The 12,051-nt window shown below is 50.6% G+C and overlaps 1 protein-coding gene across 1 annotated transcript in view; it reads right to left on the bottom strand.

The window, feature by feature from the left end:
• Window positions 1–12,051, bottom strand: part of WDR62 (WD repeat domain 62) — a 53,456-nt gene that overhangs the window by 33,735 nt on the left and 7,670 nt on the right. The window contains exons 4-6 of the mRNA XM_038767675.1: window positions 11,765–11,822; window positions 11,085–11,255; window positions 4,397–4,534 (exon numbers count right to left, since the gene is read on the bottom strand). Coding sequence (XP_038623603.1) covers window positions 4,397–4,534; window positions 11,085–11,255; window positions 11,765–11,822 — 367 coding nt within the window. The remainder of the gene's footprint in view (window positions 1–4,396; window positions 4,535–11,084; window positions 11,256–11,764; window positions 11,823–12,051) is intronic.

Below are 12,051 nucleotides of genomic sequence, written 5' to 3'. Positions count from 1 at the left end.
CTGTTGGGTAGGGACTGTCTCTATATGTTGCCAATTTGTACTTCCCAAGCGCTTAATACAGTGCTCTGCACAGAGTAAGCGCTCAATAAATACGATTGATGATGATGATGATGATGAGACAGACATTACTATAAATTAATCAATCGTATTTACTCTAGACTTATAAATTCTAGATTCACTCTAGACTGTGAGCCCGCTGTTGGGTAGGGACTGTCTCTAGGTGTTGCCGACTTGTACTTCCCAAGCGCTTAGTACAGTGCTCTGCACATAGTAAGCGCTCAATAAATACGATTGATGATGATGATGATGATGATGAGACAGACGTTACTATAAATTAATCAATCGTATTTATTCTAGACTTATAAATTCTAGATTTATTCTAGACTGTGAGCCCGCTGTTGGGTAGGGACTGTCTCTAGGTGTTGCCGACTTGTACTTCCCAAGTGCTTAGTAATAATAATAACAATAATAATAATGATGGCATTTGTTAAGCGCTTACTATGTGCAAAGCACTGTTCTAAGCGCTGGGGAGGATACAAGGTGATCAGGTTGTCCCACTTGGGGCTCACAGCCTTAATCCCCATTTTACAGATGAGGGAACTGAGGCCCAGAGAAGTGAAGTGACTTGCCCAAAGTCGCCCAGATGACAAGTGGCAGAGCCGGGATTTGAACCCATGACCTCTGACTCCAAAGCCCGGGCTCTTTCCACTGAGCCACGCTGCTTCTCAGCGCTTAGTACAGTGCTCTGCACACAGTACGTGCTCAATAAATACAATTGATTGATTGATTGATTATTGAACCCTTACTGTGTGCAGAGCACTGCACTAAGTGCTTGGGAAGTACAAGTTGGCACCATATACAGACAGTCCCTACCCAACAGTGGGCTCACAGTCTAGAAGGGGGAGACGGAGAACAAAACCAAACATATTAACAAAATAAAATAAATAGAATAGGTATGTACAAGTAAAATAGAGTAATAGATATGTACAAACATCATCATCATCATCAATCGTACTTATTGAGCGCTTACTATGTGCAGAGCACTGTACTAAGCGCTTGGAAAGTACAAATTGGCAACATATAGAGACAGTCCCTACCCAACAGTGGGCTCACAGTCTAGAAGGGGGAGACAGAGAACAAAACCAAACGTATTAACAAAATAAAATAAATAGAATAGATAGGTACAAGTGAAATAGAGTAATAGATATGTACAAACATCAGCATCATCAATTGTATTTATTGAGCGCTTACTATGTGCAGAGCACTGTACTAAGCGCTTGGGAAGTACAAATTGGCAACATATAGAGACAGTCCCTACCCAACAGTGGGCTCACAGTCTAGAAGGGGGAGACAGAGAACAAAACCAAACGTATTAACAAAATAAAATAAATAGAATAGATAGGTACAAGTGAAATAGAGTAATAGATATGTACAAACATCAGCATCATCAATTGTATTTATTGAGCGCTTACTATGTGCAGAGCACTGTACTAAGCGCTTGGGAAGTACAAATTGGCAACATATAGAGACAGTCCCTACCCAATAGTGGGCTCACAGTCTAGAAGGGGGAGACAGAGAACAAAACCAAACGTATTAACAAAATAAAATAAATAGAATAGATAGGTACAAGTGAAATAGAGTAATAGATATGTACAAACATCATCATCATCAATTGTATTTATTGAGCGCTTACTATGTGCAGAGCACTGTACTAAGCGCTTGGGAAGTACAAATTGGCAACATCTAGAGACAGTCCCTACCCAACAGTGGGCTCACAGTCTAGAAGGGGGAGACGGAGAACAAAACCAAACGTATTAACAAAATAAAATAAATAGAATAGATAGGTACAAGTACAATAGAGTAATAGATATGTACAAACATATATACAGGTGCTGTGGGGAAGGGAAGGAGGTAAGACGGGGGGATGGAGAGGGGGACGAGGGGGAGAGGAAGGAAGGGGCTCAGTCTGGGAAGGCCTCCTGGAGGGGGTGAGCTCTCAGCAGGGCCTTGAAGGGAAATTACACATATGGACGTAAGCGCTGTGGGGCCGGGGAGGGGGGTGAGCAAAGGGAGCAAGTTCGGGTAAGGCAGAAGAGGAAAGGGGGAGCTTAGTCAGGGACGGCCTTTCGGAGGAGATGGGCCTTCCGTAAGGCTTTGAAGAGGGGGAGATTGATTGCCTGTAGGATTTGAGGAGGGAGGGGATGAGACGGGCTGAGAACGGAAGCGCTTCCCGGAGGAGGTGGGCTTCGCGGGAACGTTTGGAGGTTGGGGGAAGGCCGGGTTTGGCAGAGGCCAGCCAAGACAACTTTTGGTTCCAGATCGCGAGGCCGGGGGGGGGGGTCGTCACTAAGGAGTCCCAAGAACACCTGGGATACCACGAGACGCGGGAAGAAGCGTTGGGATCGGGCAGGTGAACCAACAGAAACCAACGACGGAGTCTCTCTGTCTCTCGCTCCCTCTATTCTGACCGGAATAATAATAATAATAATAATGGCCTTTATTAAGCGCTTACTACGTGCAAAGCACTGTTCTAAGCGCTGGGGGGATACAAGGTGATCAGGCTGTCCCACGGGGGGCTCACGGTCAACCCCCACTTTCCAGATGAGGTAACTGAGGCCCAGAGAAGTGAAGTCACACAGCTGACAATCGGCAGAGCGGGGATTTGAACCCACGACCACCGACTCCAAAGCCCGGGCTCTTTCCGCTGAGCCAAGCTGCTTCCACGCTGGATCCCAGGCGGGGCAGCCTGGCAGCCAGTCCATACTGGACTAACGGCCCTGGGCCTTGGGCCGGCCAGGGGGGCCCCACCTCTAGTCTGGGGTCACACCTCACTCCTTTGACTCTCTAGCCGCTTCACGGGGTCCCCACCCCCGAGCCGCCCACCCCGGGCCATTGGCTGTCAATCATCATCATCATCATCAATCGTATTTATTGAGCGCTTCCTATGTGCAGAGCACTGTACTAAGCGCTTGGGAAGTACAAATTGGCAACATCTAGAGACAGTCCCTACCCAACAGTGGGCTCACAGTCTAAAAGGGGGAGTCAGAGAACAAAACCAAACATTCTAACAAAATAAAATAAATATCAATATATCAATATAAAATAAAATCAATCACGCCAACCCCCGCGCCGATCGGGATTCCCCGGACTGACTGGCACCGAATGGTGACGGACTGGGACAAGGAAAAGCCGGGATCCGGAATGGCTCGTTTCCTACAGCCTGGGAGGCCCCTTGAGCCATCGGCTGTCAATCACGCCAATCCCCGAGCCGATCGGGATTTCCCAGACTGACTGGCACCGAACGGTGATGGACTGGGACAAGGAAAAGCCGGGATCCGGAATGGCTCGTTTCCTACAGCCCGAGAGGCCCCTCGGGCCATCGGCTGTCAATCACGCCAACCCCCGAGCCGATCGGGATTTCCCAAACTGATTCGCACCGAACGGTGACGGACTGGGACAAGGAAAAGCCGGGATCTGGAACGGCTCGTTTCCTACAGCCTGGGAGGCCCCTCGGGCCATCGGCTGTCAATCACGCCAACCCCCGAGCCGATCGGGATTCCCCGGACGGACTGGCACCGAACAGTGACGGACTGGGACAAGGAAAAGCCGGGATCCGGAATGGCTTGTTTCCTACAGCCTGGGAGGCCCCTCGGGCCATCGGCTGTCAATCACGCCAACCCCAGAGCCGATCGGGATTTCCCGGACTGACTGGCACCGAACGGTGACAGACTGGGACAAGGAAAAGCCGGGATCCGGAATGGCTCATTTCCTACGGCCTGGGAGGCCCCTCAGGCCATCAGCTGTCAATCACGCCAACCCCCGAGCCGATTGGGATTTCCCAGACTGACTGGCACCGAATGGTGACGGACTGGGACAAGGAAAAGCCGGGATCCGGAATGGCTCATTTCCTACAGCCTGGGAGGCCCCTCAGGCCATCGGCTGTCAATCACGCCAACCCCCGAGCCGATCGGGATTTCCCAAACTGATTCGCACCGAACGGTGACGGACTGGGACAAGGAAAAGCCGGGATCTGGAACGGTTCGTTTCCTACAGCCTGGGAGGCCCCTCGGGCCATCGGCTGTCAATCACGCCAACCCCCGAGCCGATCGGGATTCCCCGGACTGACTGGCACCGAACGGTGACGGACTGGGACAAGGAAAAGCCGGGATCCGGAATGGCTTGTTTCCTACAGCCCGGGAGGCCCCTCAGGCCATCGGCTGTCAATCACGCCAACCCCCGAGCCGATCGGGATTTCCCGGACTGACTGGCACCGAACGGTGACGGACTGGGACAAGGAAAAGCCGGGATCCGGAATGGCTCAGATGAGGGAGGCCCCTCTCCCCCTCCCCAATATCCCCATCTTTCCGGGGGACTCCGGCGGGCAGGGGGGTCTCACCTTGGCTTCCTTGGAGGCCTCCAGGAACCAGAATTTGACATGCCGGTGCCCCACGGTGACAAAGTAGCTGCTGTCCTCGGAGAACGAGACAGCCACCACCTTACACGACACCTTGTTGGAGGCCACCACGCTGCTCTTCTGCGGAGGGTCGGAGAAGAGGGTGGTGGGTCCCCAACCCCGGTCTCGCTGCCCCCCTCATCCTCCCCCCACCGTCCCGGTGGCGTCGAGTCCTGCCCGGACCTTGGGCCGGTCTCGGCCCTTCAGTCCGCATCGCCCCAATCAATCAATCAATCAATCAATTGTATTTATTGAGCGCTTACTGCATGCAGAGCACTGGACTGAGCGCTTGGGAAGTCCAAGTTGGCAACATCTAGAGACGGTCCCTACCCGACGGCGGCGGGCTCACAGTCTCAAAGGGGGAGAAACGAAACAAAACATATTCACAAGACGCTTGTCTTCTGTGTGACCTTGGGCAAGTCACTTCATCATCATCATCATCAATCGTATTTATTGAGCGCCTACTATGTGCAGAGCACCGGACTAAGCGCTTGGGAAGTACAAATTGGCAACATATAGAGACAGTCCCTACCCAACAGTGGGCTCACAGTCGAAAACTTCACTGAAACTCACACTTCACTTCTCTGGGCCTCAGTGGCCTCATCTGTCAAATGGGGATTGAGACCGTGACCCCATATGGGACAGGGACTGCGTCCAACCTGATTACCTTGTACATACCTCAGTGTTTAGAACAGTGCTCGGCACAGAGTAAGCGTTTAACAAATACCATAATTATTATTATTATTATTAACCCAGTTCCTTCTGACGCCAAGGCCCGGCCCTAACCACTAAGCCCCACTCCTCAAGAAGTAATTAATATAATAATAATAATAATAATGGCATTTGCTAAGCGCTTACTATGTGCAGAGCACTGTTCTAAGCGCGGTGGGGGGAATACAAGGTGATCACGTTGTCCCACGTGGGGCTTACAGTCTTAATCCCCATTTTACAGATGAGGGAACTGAGGCCCACAGAAGTGTAGTGACTTGCCCAAGGTCACGTAGCAGACATGTGGCGGAGCGGGGATTCGAACCCATGACCTCTGACTCCAAAGCCCGGGCTCTTTCCACTGAGCCACGCCGCTTCAATGTATAATAATGGTATTTGCTAAGCGCTCACTGTGTGCCAGGCACTGTGCTAAGCGCCGGGGTGGATGCAAGCAAATCGGGTTGGACACGGTCCCTGTCCCACTTGGGGCTCACAAGCCTCCGCCCCCATTTTCCAGATGAGGGAACTGAGGCCCACAGAATAATAATAAGAATAATGGCATTTATTAAGCACTTACTACATGCAAAGCACAGTTCTAAGTGCTGGGGGGATACAAAGTGATCAGGTTGTCCCACGGGGGGCTCACAGGCTTCATCCCCATTTTCCAGATGAGGGAACTGAGGCCCGGAGAAGTGAAGTGACTTGCCCAAAGTCACCCAGCTGACAAGTGGCGGAGCTGGGATTTGAACCCATGACCTCTGACTCCAAAGCCCGGGCTCTTTCCACTGAGCCACGCTGCTTCTCCTTCTTCACTTCACAGAAGTGAAGTGACTTCCCCAAGATCACACAGCAGACAAGTGGCGGAGCCGGGATTTGAACCCATGTCCCTCTGACTCTCAGGCTCGTGCTCCATCCATTCCGCATCCCACAGAGAAACGCCTTCCCAGTGGCTTTAAGACACTCTATCAGCTCACCTACTCCTACCTTACTTCACTTATCTCCAACTAATGATGGCATTTATTAAGCACTTACTATGTGCAAAGCACTGCTCTAAGCGCTAGGGAGGTTACAAGGTGATCAGGTTGTCCCACTGGGGGCTCCCAGTCTCCATCCCCATTTTCCAGATGAGGGAACTGAGGCCCACAGAATGATAATAATAATAATAATGGCATTTATTAAGCACTTACTATGTGCAAAGCACTGCTCTAAGCGCTGGGGACGTTACAAGATGATCAGGTTGTCCCACGGGGGGCTCCCGGTCTTCATCCCCATTTTCCAGATGAGGGAACTGAGGCCCAGAGAATAATAATAATAATAATAATGGCATTTATTAAGCGCTTACTATGTGCAAAGCACTGTTCTAAGCGCTGGGGAGGTTACAAGGTGATCAGGTTGTCCCATGGGGGGCTCCCGGTCTTCATCCCCATTTTCCAGATGAGGGAACTGAGGCCCAGAGAATAACAATAATAATAATGGCATTTATTAAGCGCTATGTGCAAAGCACTGTTCTAAGCCCTGGGGAGGTTACAAGGTGATCGGGTTGTCCCACGGGGGGCTCCCAGTCTCCATCCCCATTTTCCAGATGAGGGAACCGAGGCCCAGATAATAATAATAATAATAATAAGGGCATTTATTAAGCGCTTACTACGTGAAAAGCACTGTTCTAAGTGCTGGGGAGGTTACAAGGTGATCAGGTTGTCCCACGGTGGGCTCCCAGTCTTCATCCCCATTTTCCAGATGAGGGAACTGAGGCCCAGAGAAGTGAAGTGACTTGCCCCAAGTCACCCAGCTGACAGGTGGCGGGGCCGGGATTTGAACCCATGACCTCCGACTCCAAAGCCCGGGCTCTTTCCACTGAGCCGCGCTGCTTCTCTACCACGGCCCAGCCAGGGCACTTTGCTGCTCTAGCGCCAGTGGTGCTTGCTCGCTACCAGGATCTCATTCATTCAGTCGTATTTATTGAGCGCTTACTGTGTGCAGAGCACTGTACTAAGCGTTTGGGAAGTACAAGTTGGCAACATATAGAGACAGTCCCTACCCAACAGTGGGCTCACAGTCTAAAAGACTGACTGAGTCCTGTGTGGGTCAAAATCCCAGGGCCAGCCTGGTTGGAAGGGTTGAGGGGTGTGGGGAGAAGTGGGGTGATAATAATAATAAAAATAATAATGGCATTTATTAAGCACTTACCATGTGCAAAGCACCGTTCATTCATTCATTCAATCAATCGTATTTATTGAGCGCTAACTGTGTGCACAGCACTGGACTAAGCGCTTGGGAAGTCCAAGTTGGCAACATATAGAGAAGCAGCGTGGCTCAGTGGAAAGAGCCCGGGCTTTGGAGTCAGAGGTCATGGGTTCGAATCCCAGCTCCGCCACATGTCTGCTGGGTGACCTTGGGCAAGTCACTTAACTTCTCTGAGCCTCAGTTACCTCATCTGTAAAATGGGGATTAAGACTGTGAGCCCCCCGTGGGACAACCTGATCACCCTGTAACCTCCCCAGCGCTTAGAACAGTGCTTTGCACAGAGTAAGCGCCTAACAAATGCCGTCATTATTATTATTATTATTATTATATAGAGACGGTCCCTACCCAATAGTGGGCTCACAGTCTAGAAGGGGGAGACAGAGAACAAAACACATTAACAAAATAAAATAAATAGAATAGATATGTACAAATTAAATAAATAGAGTAATAGTAATAGTATTACTAATGGGGAGGTTACAAGGTGATCAGGTTGTCCCATGGGGGGCTCCCACTCTTCATCCCCATTTTCCAGATGAGGGAACTGAGGCCCAGAGAAGTGAAGTGACTTGCCCAAAGTCACCCAGCTGACAGGTGGCAGAGCGGGGATTTGAACCCATGACCTCTGACTCCAAAGCCCGGGGCTCTTTTCCATGGAGCCACGCGCTCAATAAATACGATTGAATGAATATATACCATTCTCTTTATTTTGTTAATATGCTTTGTTTTGTCGTCCGTCTCCCCCTTCTAGACTGTGAGCCTCCTGTTGGGTAGGGACCGTCTCTATGTGTCGCCAACTTGGACTTCCCAAGCGCTTAGTCCAGTGCTCTGCACACAGTAAGCGCTCAATAAATACGATTGAATGAATGAATGAATGAGACTGAATAAGCCTGTAATAGTAACAGCAATATCGGAGCTGACTGCTCCAGGAGGGCAGTCATAATGATGATGACGATAATGGCATTTATTAAGCGCTTACTATGTGCAAAGCACTGTTCTAAGTGCTGAATAATAATAATGATGGCATTTATTAAGCGCTTACTATGTGCAAAGCACTGTTCTAAGCGCTGAATAATAATAATGATGGCATTTGTTAAGGGCTTACTATGTGCACAGCACTGTTCTAAGCGCTGGATACAAGGTGATCAAGTTGTCCCACGTGGGGCTCACAGTCTTAATCCCCATTTTACAGATGAGGTCACTGAGGCTCAGAGAAGTGAAATGACTTGCCCAAGGTCACACAGCAGCCATGGGGCGGAGCCGGGATTCGAACCCATGACCTCTGCCTCCAAAGCCCGGGCTCTTCTCCACTGAGCCAGTCAGACAGTCACCCGCTTCCTAAGAGGAGGGTAACAGTTCCCCTCTTACGGCGCAATCAGGCCTCCCGCTCCCCTCCTTCTCCAGAGCCCTGAATGGACACCAACTGGCCATCGACCTCCCAGGGAATCAATCAATCAATCAATCGTATTTATTGAGCGCTTACTGTGTGCAGAACACTGGACTAAGCGCTTGGGAAGCCCAAGTTGGCAACCTATAGAGACGGTCCCTACCCAACGGTGGGCTCACAGTCTAGAAGGGGGAATGTCACTGTTAACTGTGGGATTGTATTCATTCATTCATTCAATCGTATTTATTCAGCGCTAACTGTGTGCAGAGCACTGGACTAAGCGCTTGGGAGGTCCAAGTTGGCAACATCTAGAGACGGTCCCTACCCAACAGCGGGCTCACAGTCTAGAAGGGGGAGACAGAGAACAAAACAAAACAGATTAACAACATAAAATAAATAGAATAAATATGGACAGATAAAATAAATAAATAGAGTAATAAATACCTACAAACATTTATACATATATACAGGCGAGACTTTTAGACTGCGAGCCCACTGTTGGGTAGGGACTGTCTCCATATGTTGCCAATTTGTACTTCCCAAGCGCTTAGGACAGTGCTCTGCACATAGTAAGCGCTCAATAAATACGATTGATGATGATGATGATGTACAGGTGCTGTGGGGAGGGGAAGGAGGTAAGGCAGGGTGTACTTTCTCAAGCGCTCAGTACAGTGCTCTTGCGCACGGTAAGCGCTTAATAACTACTATCGAACTGAATGACTAAATAAGGGAGCTACCCCCTGAGGGCAGCTCGGCTAGATTTCCCTCCTTCTTGCTCCCACGCTCCTGGGAGCGGGGAGGAGGGATAATAACAATAATAATGACGGCATTCGGGATAATAACGATAATAATGACGGCATTCGTCAAGCGCTTACTACGTGCCCAGAATCATTCAAAGTGCTGAAAGACTCTAGTAATAATATTTGTGTTTCTGGGTGGTGCTTTTATTACCAAAGCGCCTCACGTTGTTTGGTTGTTTGCTCCTGGCAACACCCCTGCGAGATAGGGGTCAGGTATTATTACCCCGAATTTACAGTTGGGGAAACTGAGGCACGGGGGGGGGGGGGGGGGGGGTGAGGTGACTTGCCCAAAGCCACACGGGGAACGGGTGTCAGAGCAGAGCAAACAAAACATATTAACAAGATAAAATAAATAGAATAGTAAACTCATTCATTCATTCAATCGTATTTATTGAGCGCTTACTGTGTGCAGAGCACTGTACTAAGCGCTTGGGAAGTACAAGTCCCTCAGTTCCCTCCTCTGCAGAACGGAGGTTCTGTATATATGCATGTTTGTACATATTTATTGCTCTATTTTACTTGTACATATTTACTATTCTATTTATTTTATCTTGTTAATATGTTTTGTTTTGTTGTCCGTCTCCCCCTTCTAGACTGCGAGCCCGCTGTTGGGTCGGGACCATCTCTATATGTCGCCAGCTTGTACTTCCCAAGCGCTTAGTCCAGTGCTCCGCACACAGTAAGCGCTCAATAAACACGATTGAATGAATGAATGAATGAATTTACTATTCTATTTATTTCATTTTGTTAATATGTTTTGTTTTGTTCTCTGTCTCCCCCTTCTAGACTGTGAGCCCGCTGTTGGGTAGGGACCGTCTCTATATGTCGCCAACTTGTACTTCCCAAGCGCTTAGTCCAGTGCTCCGCACACAGTAAGCGCTCAATAAATACGACAATCAATGAATGAATTTACTATTCTATTTATTTTATTTGGTTAATATGTTTTGTTTTGTTGTCTGTCTCCCCCTTCTAGACTGTGAGCCCGCTGTTGGGTAGGGACCGTCTCTGTATGTCGCCAACTTGTACTTCCCAAGTGCTTAGTCCAGTGCTCCGCACACAGTAAGCGCTCAATAAATACGATCGAATGAATGAATTTACTATTCTATTTATTTTATTTGGTTAATATGTTTTGTTTTGTTGTCTGTCTCCCCCTTCTCGACTGTGAGCCCGCTGTTGGGTAGGGACCGTCTCTAGCTGTCGCCAACTTGGACTTCCCAAGCGCTCAGTCCAGTGCTCCGCACACAGTAAGCGCTCAATAAATACGATTGAATGAATGAACGAACGACTCAAAACCGGGACCTCCGGCGTTCAGGAACGCGGGTCTTCCGTGGCGGCGCCACGCTGCCTCCCGTAGGGATGAGGAAGCCAGGAAACCGAGGCTCGCGGAGATCGAGTCACCTGGCCGAAGAGCCGGCTCCGCACGAGGGGCCCGAAGCGGCAGGGGCTCAGGGGTCCCTGACCCCGCCACCCCGTCGTCCCCGTCCCCGGTTGGTACCTTCCAGTCCCACACATTGACCACCATGTCGTGCTGGGAGCCCACGGACACGATGTGCCTCATGCTGGGGGAGAAGGCCGCGCAGGCCACGCCGTACTTATGGCCCAGCAGCTGGACCACCTGCGCCTTCTCGTCCACGTCCCAGACGCGCACGGCCGGTCTGTGCCCGTTCTGAAAGAGGTCGGGGGGCAGGAGCCGTGGGCGAGGGTGGGCCACCCGACAGCGCCCGCGGCCCCCCGGCCCGGAAAGAAGACGCACCACCCGCCCAGAGGCAGGGGGCTGGATCCCACGACCTCGAAAGGGCGGCCTGGTTGCTCAGCTTAGCCGGGCACAACATGAGCGTGGATTGGTAACGTTGGCATGTGTGTGTGTGTGTCACTGGGATTTTGCTCCCGATCCCAACGCCGGATTAGCGCGACCTTTGACCCCAAAGGATAACTGGCCCCAGACCCACGCTCAGACAGCCCACGGCCACGCGATCTTCACTTGCTCTTCCTGCCCGGGTCGGGGTGGGGAAAAGGGGAAAAGGGAGGAAGGAGGGAGAGCGAAAAGGGTCTGATTTTTGCCCCCGTCCGCTGACTCGGAGGCGGAGCTGGTCGGGCTCGAGGGAGGACGAGGAGGAAGAGGGAGAAGGGAAGGGGGAGGACTCGGGCCCAACGCTACATCCAACACAGACTCACCTCCCCCGTGACGATGAACTTGCCGTCTGGAGAGAAGGAGACGGCGCTCAGTGTCTTCCTGGGGCCCGCGAGAGAGACAGGAGGAGACGGGGAGAGAGCGAGAACGGCATTAGTTCCTCACCTGAGGAACTCTATATGTTGCCACCTTGGACTTCCCAAGCGCTTGGGACAGTGCTCTGCACACAGTAAGCGCTCAATAAATACGATTGGTTGATTGATACAAGCTAATTAGGTTGGATGATGGTGGTGGCGTTTGTCGGATTCAGTCCATGGCACAGGTAGAGGTA

The sequence above is a fragment of the Tachyglossus aculeatus genome, chromosome 26, assembly GCF_015852505.1.
Source record: "Tachyglossus aculeatus isolate mTacAcu1 chromosome 26, mTacAcu1.pri, whole genome shotgun sequence".
Lineage (NCBI taxonomy): Eukaryota > Metazoa > Chordata > Mammalia > Monotremata > Tachyglossidae > Tachyglossus > Tachyglossus aculeatus.
Note: the sequence above shows the minus strand (reverse complement) of the source record. Positions and strands in the feature narration are given on the sequence as shown.